Raw genomic sequence first — 15,354 nt, forward strand, 5'->3', positions numbered from 1 at the left:
GGAGGAACTTTAAAGAAAACCATCATGAAACAGCTTCCTGTGTTTGCTGAACGGGAGGATTGGTTTTGAGTGGTATCTAAGTTCTTAACATCCCTGACTGACTGTATCTCAAACAACACTGTAGGAGTGTGCCTTTCTAAAGGAAAATCCTGAGTTACAGACTTAATGTTTACACAGGCTTAACGCTCCTCAGCTGAAGAGCTGATCAACTCACTTCACTGTTATGGTAGACAAAACTATCACAGTCTTATTTATTAACAGCAGAAACATTGAAATAAAAGAGCATGAATAATCAAACCCGACTTCAAGGTAAAGAACACATGTTAAGGAATACATTGCTATTCATCTTTTCTCCATAGCAAAACTAGCAGCACAGAAAAGATAATTGTGGGCTTGTATTAGAAATACATATCCTGGATACTGCATCTCCCAGTTTCTACAAACGTCAAGAGTACAATGTCTTTTTTTTTTCCTATGGCAGTTATTTCTCATTCTGAAAAATGGTGGTCAGTCATCTGTTGATTTGGCTTAATCTTTAAAACAAAGGTAATTAAACTCCAATTCTTAGTGCATATATCCCAGAATAGAAAGGGCCAATAGCTGAAATGTAATTATTTCAAATTGTGATAGAAAAGGTGCTAAAAATGGTAGTCTTAAGCTTCTAAGATGTTTTCCTTACTATAACAATGACTGAAATAAATGTGTATTCATGGATAAAGCTGTGCAAGTCTTCCAGTTTCTGGGGTTTATTTTTGCCCGCAAGGTGAGACAGTGAGTCCAGGGAACAAAGGAATTGACACAGGAGGCTTAGATGGAATAAGGAGCATTACTTTCTTACCACTTAATAGTTCCAAAAGGAAATGAGCCAGTACTGTGATTGGAAGGAAAGAACTTAGATTGTCTTTTCTTCCATTTGTTAGTTGTCACCTGCCTTTTTTCTTTCTAGTTAGCATGCAATGGCTCTAATCAAAATCTAACTGTGCTGTAAAAACACAGAGTAAGAATGCTTCTGATAACCGCGTGCATTTCACTTAACACGAGGTTATGCACTGTTACAGCAAGATGCAAAATACAAGACTTGCTATATATGCTCAATTTGAGGACTTCCAGCACAAATAACATACAGTGAATTTTATTAGTGGTTATCCATGGGGGTTCTTGACCAAAGTAGAGGCAAACCTCTGAACACCCATGATGCTGCCTTTGGCTCCTGCTGGCTGACCGCAGCTGTGAATTACTGAAATTAGTTAAAGTAAGGCTGGTAAGTGCTTAACAGCTAATCATCAGAGTGGCAAATACACACCCCAGATCAAGCTAGGAAGACACAGTAACCAGTAATTCCCGTCTCACATTTAAATCATTACCATCAGTAGGATATTTGTTCTCTATTTTAGCCAAGCTACAGCCACACTGCATTATACCTTTTTCTGTAACTCTATGCATTACACAATCTTTCAACTTGTAGAAAATAACTATAGAAACGCAGAGTGGAGAGGAAAGAGGATATTAAAATACTATAAAATCTGTACTGCATCTCTTCAGTTCCAGAACAGATAGCTACAGATACAGAACTCCTCCAGCACAGTAAAAAACACCCAGCAAACCACGCATTCAGGAAGAACACCTCGGTTGCCCATTTGGTAAGTATATTCCTGCGGCAAAAATACAGGAAAGTATCAGTATTGCTAAAAGTGATCCCCAGCGTGACCGTATCATGCGATTGAACGCTTAGCTCACAATCCACACCCCCATTAAGTACTCGGGGTGTCCCAATACACAGAGGCAAGGAACAAGACAGGCGTTTCACAACGTAATGTGAAACCTCGTTTGCTGAGGAGGGAGCTGGCAAACTAGCCCCTAGGAAATAGAAAAGCTAGCGCTCCATTTAATTAGGAGGCTGGGAGGATCAATTTTGAACATGGATTTCTAATTCATTCTGTGCATTTAGCGCTTGTTTGGTTTTAGGTCATTTCTTAAGGGGAACAAAAGAGTGAAGCTTGTAGTATTTAATAAATTGTAATATATATATGTGTATATATATATAAAATAAATGCCTAAATGCCTATTAGCCACTGGTTACAGGTATTTGTCACTGTAAGATGATAATACAGTGATGTATGAAACTGGGCAGTTAGGTTTGCAATTGCTAAAATGGGACTCCATTTTATCTCTGGAGCCCTTGTAATACCACTCATGGTAATTTAGTTAGACTGGTTTTCATAACAAGGGCTACACTTGCTTTTAAGACAGAAAAAAAATAATAATAGAATACAGTATTAGGCTGAGCACAAAAATCCTTGATCAAAACAAACACCTATAATTACCTTGAGAATCTCCTATAGCAGCATTTGGTATGTTTGTGATTCCAACAGATCAGAGGACAAAATGAGTTTCTGTAACCTTTTCTGAAAGCGTCTTAGCCATTTCTAGCACCAGTTAATTATTTGTGCTGTTATTAAAAGCAAACACTGGCTTTGATACAAATCAGAGAGGATAGCTGGAGAAATGCACTTGCTGAAATGAGAAGTAAACTCATTGCCTACAGATTGAACTGGAAAAAGGTCCCCAGTAGATACACATACTAAGTTACGCTTACTGTCAGCATATGTCTAGTTCAAAATGCGCAAGTAAAACAGGCTGCTTTTCTGCTACAGTTTCCTCCCTTTCAAATTTATATCACGCAGTTCACAGAATATGCTATTGGACCTTATAGCCTGACACCCAAAAAATAAAAATATTCAAGGGTCTTGTTCAGGTTCTAAGTAATATTCACACCATTTTAAAAAACAATCACAATGTTAGTAATGGCAAATTTATTCTTGTTGCTATTAAAGACCTAACTATCTATCTGCCATTGAAAGTACTTTTTTTTTTTTTTGACTAATAACAAAATGATGTGCTATTGCTTCAAAAAGTTGAACAGGAATTGGGTGAGCATGGAGTAAAACACGCTCTGAAAGTTCAGTGATGTTGGCAGTCTGGAATCCCTCAGGAATCCTGATGAGCTTCATGAAAAGCACATCAGCTTCATTACTAAATAGTTAAGTTTTGCCTTACTATATTAAAACAACCTTACCTCCTAAGTCATGGGTTTGAAATCCAGGAGAGAATCCAGCAGCACTGGACTAACAGTGAGCTGTTAGATAAAAAAGAAGGGTGGAGCACGAAACAGACCACTACCCTCTCCCCTGTTCCCATTCCTATCTAACTTGGAAGTAAACATTGAATGTTATCGTTGGGGAAGAAAGGTTTGAAATCTTTCAACAGTTTCAGGTGCAATGGCAGAAAGGAAGGATCAACAGGACAGGATAAGTTGCTTATCTTTTTTGAGGAGCCAGCTCAGAACACATCCCTTCCTTCAGCATTGCTTCAGGCTATACATGCTCCCCACTGCTAAAGCCATATAGTAAAATACCCAGCGGAGCATAGCATATGCTCAAAAGCTTTAGAATCTTAGCAGGCAATCCAAACCTAATTCCCATCATTAATCTGCCCCAAGATCCTCACTGTCTCAAACTCAGTAATTCTGCCACACTGTAGATACCGTAACATGGATTTCCCTGCAAGGAATCACCTCATTTTCCTAAGGGAGCTTGTACCACATACCTGTTAGTTATGCCTGGTCACAGCAAGAATGCACATCAATGCAAAACATCCCAGAGTTTCCTCCTTAACATGCTCCCTTGCGGGGGGGACATGGGTCCCAGGTTCAGGTATCGACCCTGCTTAACTTAGAGACAAGTTCCTTCTAATCAACAATACAGGAAACTCTCAGTCATGTATATGTCTGTACATTTTTGCTACCAAAGATATTTAATTTTAAACCAAGAATCATCTCCCAAAGCAGGGACTCAGTCTCAGTTTCTAATTTCTAAAGCAAAAACTCTCCCCACTGAGTTATCTGGTTATTCACACAGTCACTGGCATGGATATTGAGTTCCAAGTTGTCTGGTCTTTCACAGCCCAAATATGCCCTGTGAGTAAAAGTACTTTAAACGGAAGAAAAATCCTTCCAGAACACTGAAGTACTGAGACCATCCAGTCAACAAAATACCATCTGGGAGCATTACGCATCATGGCTTTCTAAGATTTCAACTAGATTTTAAGTGAATAATCAGGTCAGCAGCTTTGCACGTGCTCCGTATCAGATCCAGGCTGTGGGAATGTGCAGATGCGTATGTAAGATCGCTGTTCCCAAAGCAGTCAGTAGACACCTAAATGCACTTAAAGATTTGGATCCATGTCAGTGAACAAGGGCTACAAGCTCTTCAATGAACTAGAGCTGCTTCTATAAAACAATTGCCATTAAAAAAGACATATCACTTTCTTAGCAATTATACCCAGAACTGACTGAAGATGAAAAAAGAAAAAAATATCATCTCAGTAGTTACCATCCCTTCAAAGTTGCTTTAAGACACTGGCAACATGTTGGGGCACTCAGGTTTTCCAGCTTTAGGTGCACCTGCTCTGTAAATAAATAAAACTCTCATCTCTCATTTCCATACCAGTTAGAAAAACAAAAGTAACTCCAAAGAAAATAATCTTCAACCTCATTCCAAAAGAATTATAGTTCTACTCTCAGCACGGTATTTACCTTTACATACTAATTTCACTAATCTCCATTCAGTGGGTGATTAGAACAGTAAATTTTCTGGCAATTCCTCTGCGGTTGCACACCAAATATGTCTGCCAGACACAAATGACAGGAATGTTAAGAACTTGTTCATTTAAACTGGCATTAAATGATTCAGTTTTAACACCAGTTTCAGTGAAAGCTTTGCAAAATATCAAGAACATTCCTTGCGCATTGCCCATCATTTGTGTTTTGGCCTTCTAACCAGCGCCTGCAAATTGGCAGGCCCACCCCAGACAGTTCCAAAAATGTCCTTCTCTGTCCTTAAGGCATCTTCCAGAGGTAGCTCTCTTCCTGCTGTGACCACCTGTTTCGCAGCCCGAATCACACTAGCTGGACCCTCCGTGTACTGACTCAGCCAGGCTCGAGCTTCTTCTAGGGATCCGCTTTCCTCCGGGGACAGCAAGGTCTCCTCCGAAAGCCCAAGGTGCAGCGCTCTTTCGGGGTCCACCTTGAGGGCCCCGCTCAGCAGCCGGAGGGCAGCCCCGCTGCCGACGATGCGCACCAGCCTGGCGCCTCCTCCCCAGCCAGGAACCAGCCCCATGTGCTTATGGACGAATCGAATTTCGCTGCCAGGCGTCATCAACCTGTCAATGGAAAAACAAACACATTCAGAGGTCAGTCTCTGCACTGACTTTAGCTTTCAGCTCTCCGGCGTTCACTTCTCCATTTCCTCCTCCCCGCTGCTTCCAAAGGATAATCACAGAATCATTAGGGTTGGAAAAGACCTCCAAGATCATCTGGTCCAACCATCCCCCTACCACCACCATCACCCACTGAACCATGCCCCTAAGTGCCACGTCCAACCTTTAAATGCAACCTGGCAGCATGATAATTAGAGCCAGAGCTGTAATACCTTAATTTTTATATCACCCAGTGACTTCAGCTGCAGCTCTTGGCCCTTCTCAAAATGAGACCTGTAGACTGCCACAAGTAAAGGTGCTTAGTGCCCACACCAATCCCCGTAGTCTGTTCGAAAAAGTGTTTGAAAGCAGAATTGCAGAGATGAGAGAGTGCATTACACTTACAGTACTAGCACAGTCCCTCTAATTCATGCCTAAAGCAACAGTTTTGGCTAAACTCTGAGCACAAAGCTCATTTCTTGAGGGGATGCATCATGCTCATCTTAGTACTGATATGCACTAGGGGAGTTCTGTCAGCACTGTTGTGTTTGATTATAGTTTTGTTGTTGCTGTTGCTCTATTGTAGAGGGTCTGCCTGAGCTTGATTTTCTAACTACTCACTACAGTATGGGATGTCAGGATGGATCTTCTATTTATGGCTCCCAGCATGTAACAGAATTGCTTTCTATCTATGCCTTACACTGTGTAACACAATTGCTCCTCTCCAGAAGACAGCCGCTTTCCTGTTTTCAAAGATTTCACATCTTTGCTTCATTTCTGCAGTCTGTCACCTCCCCTGTTGAAGACCTCACCTTAGGGTTGATTAAGCTGTCTCCCTGGAGGAGCTCTGCTCTGCTGCAGCGGGCTGTACTCTCTCCTCAGTGTTCACACTGGCACATTAGGTTAGTGGAAAAAGCCTCTCAAAATAGAAACACACAGAGCAGATGCATAGAAGCAGACCAGTACTTGCTCTTTCTCAAGATGTTCCGTGGCGTGGTTAGCCGCTGCCGCCTCCAAGACAAGGGATGGAAATTACACTTGTGAAGTAGATTAGCTTCCACCCAAGCACTAATTGGCTTTCTGAAGATAGATCGTGTAATACTGAGATACACACTCAAGTCTGTTTCCTAACAACACAGTTTTCCGTAATAAAAATACCAAGGTGAGCAGCTTTAAAAAGGGAAGAAAAAGAAAACCTTTAAAAATGCAACTACTACCGGGAGCTCACAGTTCCCCAATCTGCTCAGTTATTGTTAATTGTAAGGTGTTTTTTTTTTTTTCTTAACCAGAGCATTATCAGCATTCATGATGTAATATAAAGCGCCAGGGCTGAAGAGCTTACACTTTATCCCAGTCCCAACACAATGCACAAAGGCAACAGCTGACACGCCAGATTGCATGAAAGCCATTTTGTAGAGATAGCGGAGGAAGGTAATGTGACAAAAGGAAGAGAACAGAGCATTGCAGGGGAGGAAAGGTTTTTAGCTAACATGAGCCAAGTGCTTCCCAAATGCAGCAAATGCCAGGGAGTTCAGGTCCCTTCTCTTCAAAAGGAAGGTTTGGCAAGTATTCCAAAATTCCTTTATGGGCTCAGCTTACTTTTGCTGACACCCAATGTCCCACTGGGAAAACAGGAATGAAAATATTATTTAGGATTTAATTCTAGCTGTGCTGAGCAACTTAAAGCATTAAAAAAAGAGTGGTCATATGCATCTAGTCACGTGATGCTAGACAATCTGTAGGCAGTCTCGTAACACAGCCGCAATAGATCAGTAAGACAGTGTTGTATTTGTTGAATACAACAAATTGATTTCCCAGATTGTCCCAGGCACTTGTGTTCGGGCCTTACAGACAACCTTTTCAGTGGAAAATGCATGGATTCATCTGGGAAGCTCTCTCAACGTAGTTGGAAGTGCACATGTGAAGTCAAATTTTACATTACAAAAACAACCAATCCCTCAGTACCAACAAGAAAAAGGCTAAAATAATTTTCTGTATAGAAAATGATATGTGACCCTGCTCAGGCATCACTTCAGCGAAAATGGAACCAAAGATGCAGAAAGGAAAACAAATGGTTGACAGCGAAATCCACAGAGAGCCTTGTCAGGCTGCAGCTTCCAGGATCTCATGGGAATTCCCCTCTCCCTAAAATGCACCTTTCAACAAGCTCCTCAGAGAATAAGTGGCGGTCAGTAGAAGATGCTAAGGTAGTCCCTGGCTGTCTTCAAACTCCAGAAATATATCTGTGTTTTTTTCTGGCTTTTCAGCTACAAATCCTCTCCTTAGTTATTCCACTCCCTACAGAAACCACCCATCACGCTCTCCATCAGTTACGTGGCCCCCTTGCAGTCCCTATGCCCAGGGAAGCAAAGGAGACTTGAGCTCATTCCAGGAGGCCTTAAATGCTGCTGCTCAGCTCGCCTGGGACCAGCCTCAGGACATCACCAGCTGCAGCCCTGCATAAATATTTCCCCTTTTTTATTCTGTGAAAGGGGCTGAGTCTATCTTCTGAGACATGATGAATCTGATCTACTATTAGATAAATTTATGTAAGAAAAGTACATCAAACACTGCTAAGTACAGAGATGTAGAAATTATAAAGCTGAAAAGACAGAAGCACCATTCTATTCTCGAGCTGCTCGTAGGTTATTCATCTAGTACTGGCCTTGTCTGAGACAGGAGAGTAGATGAATACAAAACGAGGCTCTGATTTGACGCAGTGTGCCTGTACTTGTCTTCCAGGTCAAGAGAATTAAAATCTGGGTCTCCTATAACCCGGGGGAAGGTCGTATCACAGGGCTCCTGGACACACGCCCTCCCTGGACTAAGAAAAAAAAACAAAACACAAAAATCTGTTGCATGACACTGCTGAAAGAAATGTTTATCAAACCTAATTCACACACAGTGTAACTGAAGACCTTACAAGCAGAGAAACAGCCTTCAGAAATGTGAAGGGCAGTGAAATCCTCACGTCTTAAAATGGAGAAGAAAGCTTAAGGTAACATAAGCACCGAAGTGCAGCAGAAGCCTTCTGCGAGAACGTTATAATTCCATGTTACAAACACTGCAGCACCCCTAGGAAGAAAGCACAGCTACCATGGGAAGCATCCAATTTTGGGTTAGTCATCTGAAGCAAACAAGAACTACAGCAAATGTTCCTGCTGTATATTTTAAAATGTTCTCAGATTCAGTAAATGTTACAAACCCTTCACCTTTGATGGAGGATTCCTTCGCTCTGACATTTCCTTGCGCCCACGAACTGCTGACTGTCACATCACCTCCCTGACAATGCATCTGAAAAAACACCTCGCTTGCCATTAACAGCACAACCTAACAAACCCCATATTTAAAGGGGCCTGCCAGCTCCCTCAAAGGCAGCACTCCTTGTGAGCAAGTGGCAGTGCTTTCCTGTGCTAAAGTACCTTCCAGCTACTTGAAGCCAGGGCACACACAATGAAGGCTGAAAAGATAATGCAAACGAAAGTGTACTTTCTCAGTTTTTTGAATCTGCTTTTTATAGCGCTCGTGTTACTGACCTGTTCCAACAGGTATAATCAGTCCCTTGGGCAGAACAAAGATGATATTAAGGTCTGTGCTGGCCCTTGCTTCCTCGTTTCCTAGACTTCTTGGGTCTGAATTAAATTCTGACAAGGCAAGGGCACTAATGACAAATGCCATCTTCTATTTTATGCCTTTTAAAAGCTCTTACCACTATGCTTCTAAAAGCCACGATGCAAAGAAGGATGCCTACAATATTAGATGTGTTGTCAACAACCTGGATTTCATTCCCATCCCTGTTTGGCTCCCAGAGTCACGTAAGGACACAGCTCCTTACCTCCAGTCTTCTTCTGTGATCTGGCATGACACGGACACATCACAGAGGGATGCAGCCAGTATCACATAGTGCTGCAGCACCTGGTTCTCAGCTATGGTTATTCTGGAGCAGGCAGCCAGAGCTGCAGGAGATGACTTTCATCTCTCTCACAGATACGTTGGCCTCCTGCAGCCTCCCACTGCTTGCTCTCGAACCAACAGCCAACACAAGCAATGGGCAAAGCATATGCCTTTGGGTCATGTAAGTTCTTTAATTAAATCTACCACCTTCCTCTATACATTTTGGCAACTTTATGTAGTAACTCTATAAAATTTGGTAAATCTATAACCAACACACACACAAAAAAAGCAGCGTCAAAGTCCTTAGGATGCAATTAAAAGGCATCCATACATTTAGCACACTGTACAGAAAGAGAAATATACAATATAACAGCATATAATAGAATTAGGCATTCAAATACAATTGGACATTTTTGCAAAAGGTAGATGCTAGACACCCAGACACACAAAAAGCAGCAGTCATGGACAGCCACACATGTATTTTGGCTGACTGTCAATCACTCAGTGAGACCAGCAGAATATAATATTGATATCTAAGGCTTTCAACCAACCATCCAAACCACACACGCATGTACTTTTAGCATAGCAAAAGAGAGATATTAAAGAAAGAATAAAATTACCAAGAAAATGGTAACAGAAAGAAGGTAATCAAGGGCCACACATTTCTTTTAACCAGCAAACAACAGAAGAACCAAGTTGATGTACAATTCAGTCACAAACTTTTCCAATGTCTACATTTTCCTAATATACTCATCAATATGCCATCAGCTTAATTAACTCTTGTTAAATTAAGCAACAGCCGTGCCATGCTGACAGGTGGCTAAAACAGCTTTTTAAAATAAGCACTGCTGGAGAGTGGAAGTTACAGACTTTGTTAGAGGTCATACCTTACATTACCTGTGGCTGGTGTTAATCACGCAAATGGAAGTCATTTTGCCAGGTGGGCATGAAACTTTGATGACCTTGCTTGCAAGTGACAAAAGGTCGCATGTAACTAGTTTAGGATTTTCCAACTGTGCTTGGAAACTACCAGGACAACCAGCAATTGCAGCAGGTCTCAAATCCACATTAAGAAATCCCGTGTCTATTGTCTACTTCTTCCCTGTCCTACTGCAGCTTCTCAACACTCAAAATACAATCCCTGCCCCACCGCTTCATCTGCACGTTGCACCCATCCTCTCACTCTACCTTCCTAATGCTTCTTCGTCACCTCAAGTGGCACAGGAGATCCCCATACTGGTGGTGGGTCCTTGCAGCAAGTGACTGGTGACTCAGGCAACAGGCAGAGTTACACAAGTAATATCCATAATCCAACTTTCCCTCTCCACTTGCTGATGCATGCAAAACCCACCACAAAAAAAAAAAAAAATTAATTAATTAAAAAAGAGTGCTACTCAAAGTGCTGCTGAACACAAGCAATAGACAGGGTGGTTTTACTCAGCTAAGGTGTTATTCGTAACCATAAGCGAAAACAAAGCAAAAGAGATTTGTGTCTGTTGAATTTATAGCATCAGAGTAAGAAATAAACTACCAGTTCCTTTATCTGCACAACAAAAGCCCTGATTTGTGAACAGAAGCCCTTTATTTCAGCTCGGTCCAGCACACCACATAAATAAAATAATATCTTCTAGGCAGCATACTACATCTCTGGCTTTGCAAAGAAAATAGCTTTAAAGTGAACAAATGAAGAACATTAACTGTTCAGATGAGGTGAAAGTGGGCGGCAGGATGCAAGAGCATTTCCTTAAAAGAAAGAAAGAAGCCACCACGTGTCTTTCATGGGAGGCAGAAGCACTGCCATAGGTCTCTAGAGCTAAGGACAAGCTATAGGACCCGAGCAGCTGGGATCTTCCATGCCATCCGTAATGGCACATGAAAACCGAGGTTGATCTGTGCCTGAGGAGCTGCAAGTGTGTAAAAGGGCCTTCAGCCAACAGCAGGATGAAGCTCTTCCCATGGCTACAAAAGGAGCACACAAATCTATGATCAGTGCTTGCAGCACACACTGGGAACACCTGCCCTGCCCCAAAAACCAAGTCCCAGTGCACCAAGCACTGCCGTCACTGTACCCTACCCTGAGTTGCTCCTGTAATGCATTCTCCCCTTCTTCTTTGGCATGGGAGACAGCCCTGCAAGTCTTAACATATATCGAGCACTCAGTCCTCCTCCAACATCTGCATTGCAAATCTTAAAGTCATGAAGATGCACTGGATACCATGTGCCTTCCCATTTGATGCATCTGAACCCTGCCCTCCCCACCACGCACATACAGGTGTCTATGCATGTAAGAAACTGCACGGCTTTCTTAGTGCTAAAATAGTTCAAATTCTCGAGGACTTTTATGTGCTCTGTGGTCATTTGCCGTAAAACTCATCTGTAGCTTCTCCAGCATCTTGTAACAGCAAAAGCAATTGCTGAACATAGCCCTGAAAACAAGCCCTGAATGTGAACCACTGCCTTGACATCTTCACAAAGCCATGGAAAGCCTGAAATGAGAGCACTGTCTAAATTTAACTGGATCACACCAATGGAGACCTAACCTGGAAACCTAAATATTGACACTTAATTGTATTACAACAGTGTGCTCTGTAAGTGACAACTTGTCTTGTATAAATATTTAGGCTCTCAAAATATTCTTAGGGTTGTAAGTCTCATCAGAAAGGCTAGGGATATTTTCATCAGTATTTAACTGCAGAGTGTATGGCGTTTTATTTTTAATAATAATAAAAATATATATATGTGTGTGTATATATACATATATATTTATAGTTTTAGCCTCTTCCATGGTTATTGCAGAAAGTCACCTTAAGACAACAAATGAATTAACCAGTCATTTTTTCAATCAAAAAGGCATTTTGAAGCAGCAAGGTACTGCATGGAGAACATTCTGTGGAAGAAATATGCAGTACTACACTAAAATAATTTAGGTAGTCAGCAAAGCCGCTGATGAGCGGATTCTTGTCCTTACTTCAGTTTTTGTGACAGATGCTGTTAGAATTAGACCCTCAAGAATAGGACAGTCTACTCCAAAAAGCGAGCTGGGACTAATTAATCCATCTCTGCCTATGCAGTGTCTCTTTTATCACTATACCATCAAATAACTACCCAGGCACTCTGTAAAGTGATTATCTAGATAGATCAGCTGAAGATTTTTCTGAAATTCAGCTATTTTACTACATCTTCTATCACAAAAAAAAAAAAAAACAAAAAAAAAAACAAAAAAAAAAAACAAAACAAAACAAAAAAAAACCACCATAATTCTATGAAAATACTAACAAGTGGGTTCATCCTGAGTTAGTTATAATTTCCTCTGCTCCTCTCCCACACTTTCTGTCATGGAGAGGAGCGTCGTGTTTCTGACCAGCACAGAGGAAGATTAAGGCAATGAGGCATAACAGCAATTGCTGCTTCAGAGCTGTGGCAACGTGAAGTGAGACTCCCAAAGTGAAAATACTATAAAACCAACAAAACGAAGGAATTGTCCATGATAGTCCATGCAGATTGACATCATAAAAACAAACTGACAAATCTTCACTCTTTCTGAAAATCCTTCAGTCATGAATATCCACTTGACAGATACCTAAACAGTAACCACTACAGAACATAAAAATAAAGAGAAAATGGTTTAAGAGAGTTTGGCGAAACTATGCCCCTTGTACATAGCTTAGATACAATTGCACAAAGCTGCTCTGCAATCCCAAATTTTACTAGGGTAAGAGAAGACTGTGCACATTAATCCTCTCTCCTATTTATCAGCTTTAATCTGTACTCTTTATTACAAGATTTCAATGGAAAGAAGTAGGTCCAGCCACTATTTTAATAAGCCCTTTAGAAAGTGAACCCATCGAATCCTTTCAGTGATTTAAAAAAAAATCAAACAAAACACAACCGACTTACCCTCTCTACTTGAGATTTAAATAAATTAAAATGATATCCAAGAACCAAAATTTAAAAGTTCCCACCTAGCCTCCCAAGTACAGAGTGTTCCAGGCACCTCCTAAAACTCAGTGTCAAAGGAGTAGGCTCAATGCCAGCTTATGAAATCTCACCAACACAAGAGCTCACTTTTCTCAGCTCTCTTCAAACCGCGTTGCAGATTATATGGGATTTTATTTATAGTTACCGAATTATTTTGTAACACTCTCAGTGCATTCATTACACCACCACCCCCTCCCCCAGGGTTTACTTAAAGTAGCCTAGGAGAAAATATCTCACTTCTCCCCAGCATCTATTGCCTTTACCTTTTGTTGCTGCCCCCCAGTCAGATTTCCCTGGAAAATCTGGAACCCTAAGAATTAGGGTCAAAATCTGGTCTGAGAAAGAGCCTCCTAATGACAGATGCGTTTTCTGGAGGAAGAGCTAACATTGTTCTGGGTTGGCTGGGAAATCCAAGTCTACTTCCCAGAGGGGAGCAGATGGACCTAAACAATGGGATGCACATTTGAGGGGAAACCTTAAAATAACCATTTATAACCGTGACTCTATCATGCCTTCTAACATCAACCCAGAGTCAAATAAAATCTGGAAAAAAAAAAGAACAACAGAGTCATGTTTTCATTTAAATGCACAAAACATTTGGTAGATGCTAAAATCCTGAAAAGTGGGGTCGTGGATCAAAGAAAGGTGAAGCATAGTAATGAAAGAAGAGTTGGAGGTAACAAAAAACTCAGGCAGAGATGGAATACAGAGACACTGAAGCAAAGATAATCCATTTTAGCATGCATTTAGTCTCTCTACTGCCCAAACTTTGAGGCATTTAAAGGAAGGTGAGCTCCCAGAAGGCACAGGGTCAACTCAAAGAGACTGCAGGATTTCCAATTTCAAATGAAGCCACTCCAGGGAAGAAGCACAAAATAATATTGTTACTAGAAAAAGATCCACTGGATAACAGGATTTAAATTCTAACAAGCAGATTACAGAAATCTGAAAAACCAGCATCTCCTCAGTAGCAATGCCTGCACTCAGAAAAAGTATGAAACTGCTCTATCAGCAGCAAAAACGTGTGCATTTAAGCAGCAGAACACACTGCGTGACCTGGCAAGAACCAGACTAAAAGTGGTCCAGAACATATGAATGACCAGAGCACTAAAGAAGGTTTATTTCTCAAGCATCTCCCTAATCAGAGGAGAACTGCTAAAATAGGGCCAGAAAGCCTGTTATGGAAAGAAAAAGAAGAAAAAAAAATACACAGGGGGAAAGAAGTTTTTGCTAATAACTCACAAGAGGTACAGGACAGCCTCCACCAAGAAAAGGTAGGAATGGCCCCTGAAAGCCTCCTGAGGTGATGATGCTCATAATAACACTGGCTGCATAGTACTGCTGGCTCTTCTAATCTCTTTCTATACCAGGATCTCCCAAAAGTCAGCTAAGGATGAAGGCCCAGCAGTTCTGGATTAGGGTTTTTTTAAATCAAATTCTTTATTTCAGGCTGACACTTCCTTGCCTGCAGCGTCACAGAAAAGAGAAAGAGAAAAGTGTGCTATAAAAAGTTACATTTCTTCTTAAAGGGATAAATGAAGCTGAATACTGGAAATTATAGCAAGATTTTTTTTTTTCTGTAGCAAGAATGAAAAATTGTATTAGATGACAGATCATGGGGCATGAAATAGGTGCCCAAAAAAAGACTGATTAGAACTCCACAAGCACTCTTAAGGGAAGTAAGATGATCCTTTTTGTTTGTTTGTTTTTTCATATAAAAATAAATAAATAAAAATGACAGGGAGGAAAATGATTTGGCCTAACTGGCCCTGGTGCTCCATGGTGCCTGGTCTGCTTCCCTCCCTGCAGCTGTAGTGCAGGAACCTGTGGAGGCCCACTGCATTTTTCCTTCCTTGCCAAGTCCCGATGCCCTTCTCGCTAACACCTCCAGTTCCCAGCTATGACTTTATTTCTGTTCCCCAGGTGCCAGTGGCCCCAATCACAGACACACCGCAACCTCTGCTACCACACAATTATTGTCAGAGCAGCTTCCAGCCTGACAGAGCACTTTGGTCTTACCCACGAAGCAGGTTTTGGCTACGCTTTACAAGCCGCTGAAGTCTAAACACACAAGCAAGCGAAAGCCAAAATAAGGCTCACACAAAAATTACTCATGCTGAAAATCTAAAATGTTACATGAGTCTTCCCTTCCCAAAAAGGAACTGGTGCCATTTGGATTTCGTTCAAATAAACGTTTTCAACACATATGCCTTTTGGACTTGAGCA

General features: G+C 41.3%; 1 protein-coding gene across 3 annotated transcripts in view; it reads right to left on the reverse strand.

The window, feature by feature from the left end:
• Positions 1-109: 109 nt before the first annotated feature.
• Positions 110-15,354, reverse strand: part of ECHDC1 (ethylmalonyl-CoA decarboxylase 1) — a 41,599-nt gene continuing 26,354 nt past the window's right edge. For all 3 annotated transcript variants that reach the window (XM_082756826.1, XM_082756827.1, XM_082756828.1), the window contains one exon: positions 110-5,220. In XM_082756826.1, the coding sequence (XP_082612952.1) occupies positions 4,815-5,220 (406 nt within the window). In that variant the 3' untranslated portion in view covers positions 110-4,814. The remainder of the gene's footprint in view (positions 5,221-15,354) is intronic.

The sequence above is a fragment of the Aythya marila genome, assembly GCF_965140915.1.
Source record: "Aythya marila genome assembly, chromosome: 3".
Classification (NCBI taxonomy): domain Eukaryota; kingdom Metazoa; phylum Chordata; class Aves; order Anseriformes; family Anatidae; genus Aythya; species Aythya marila.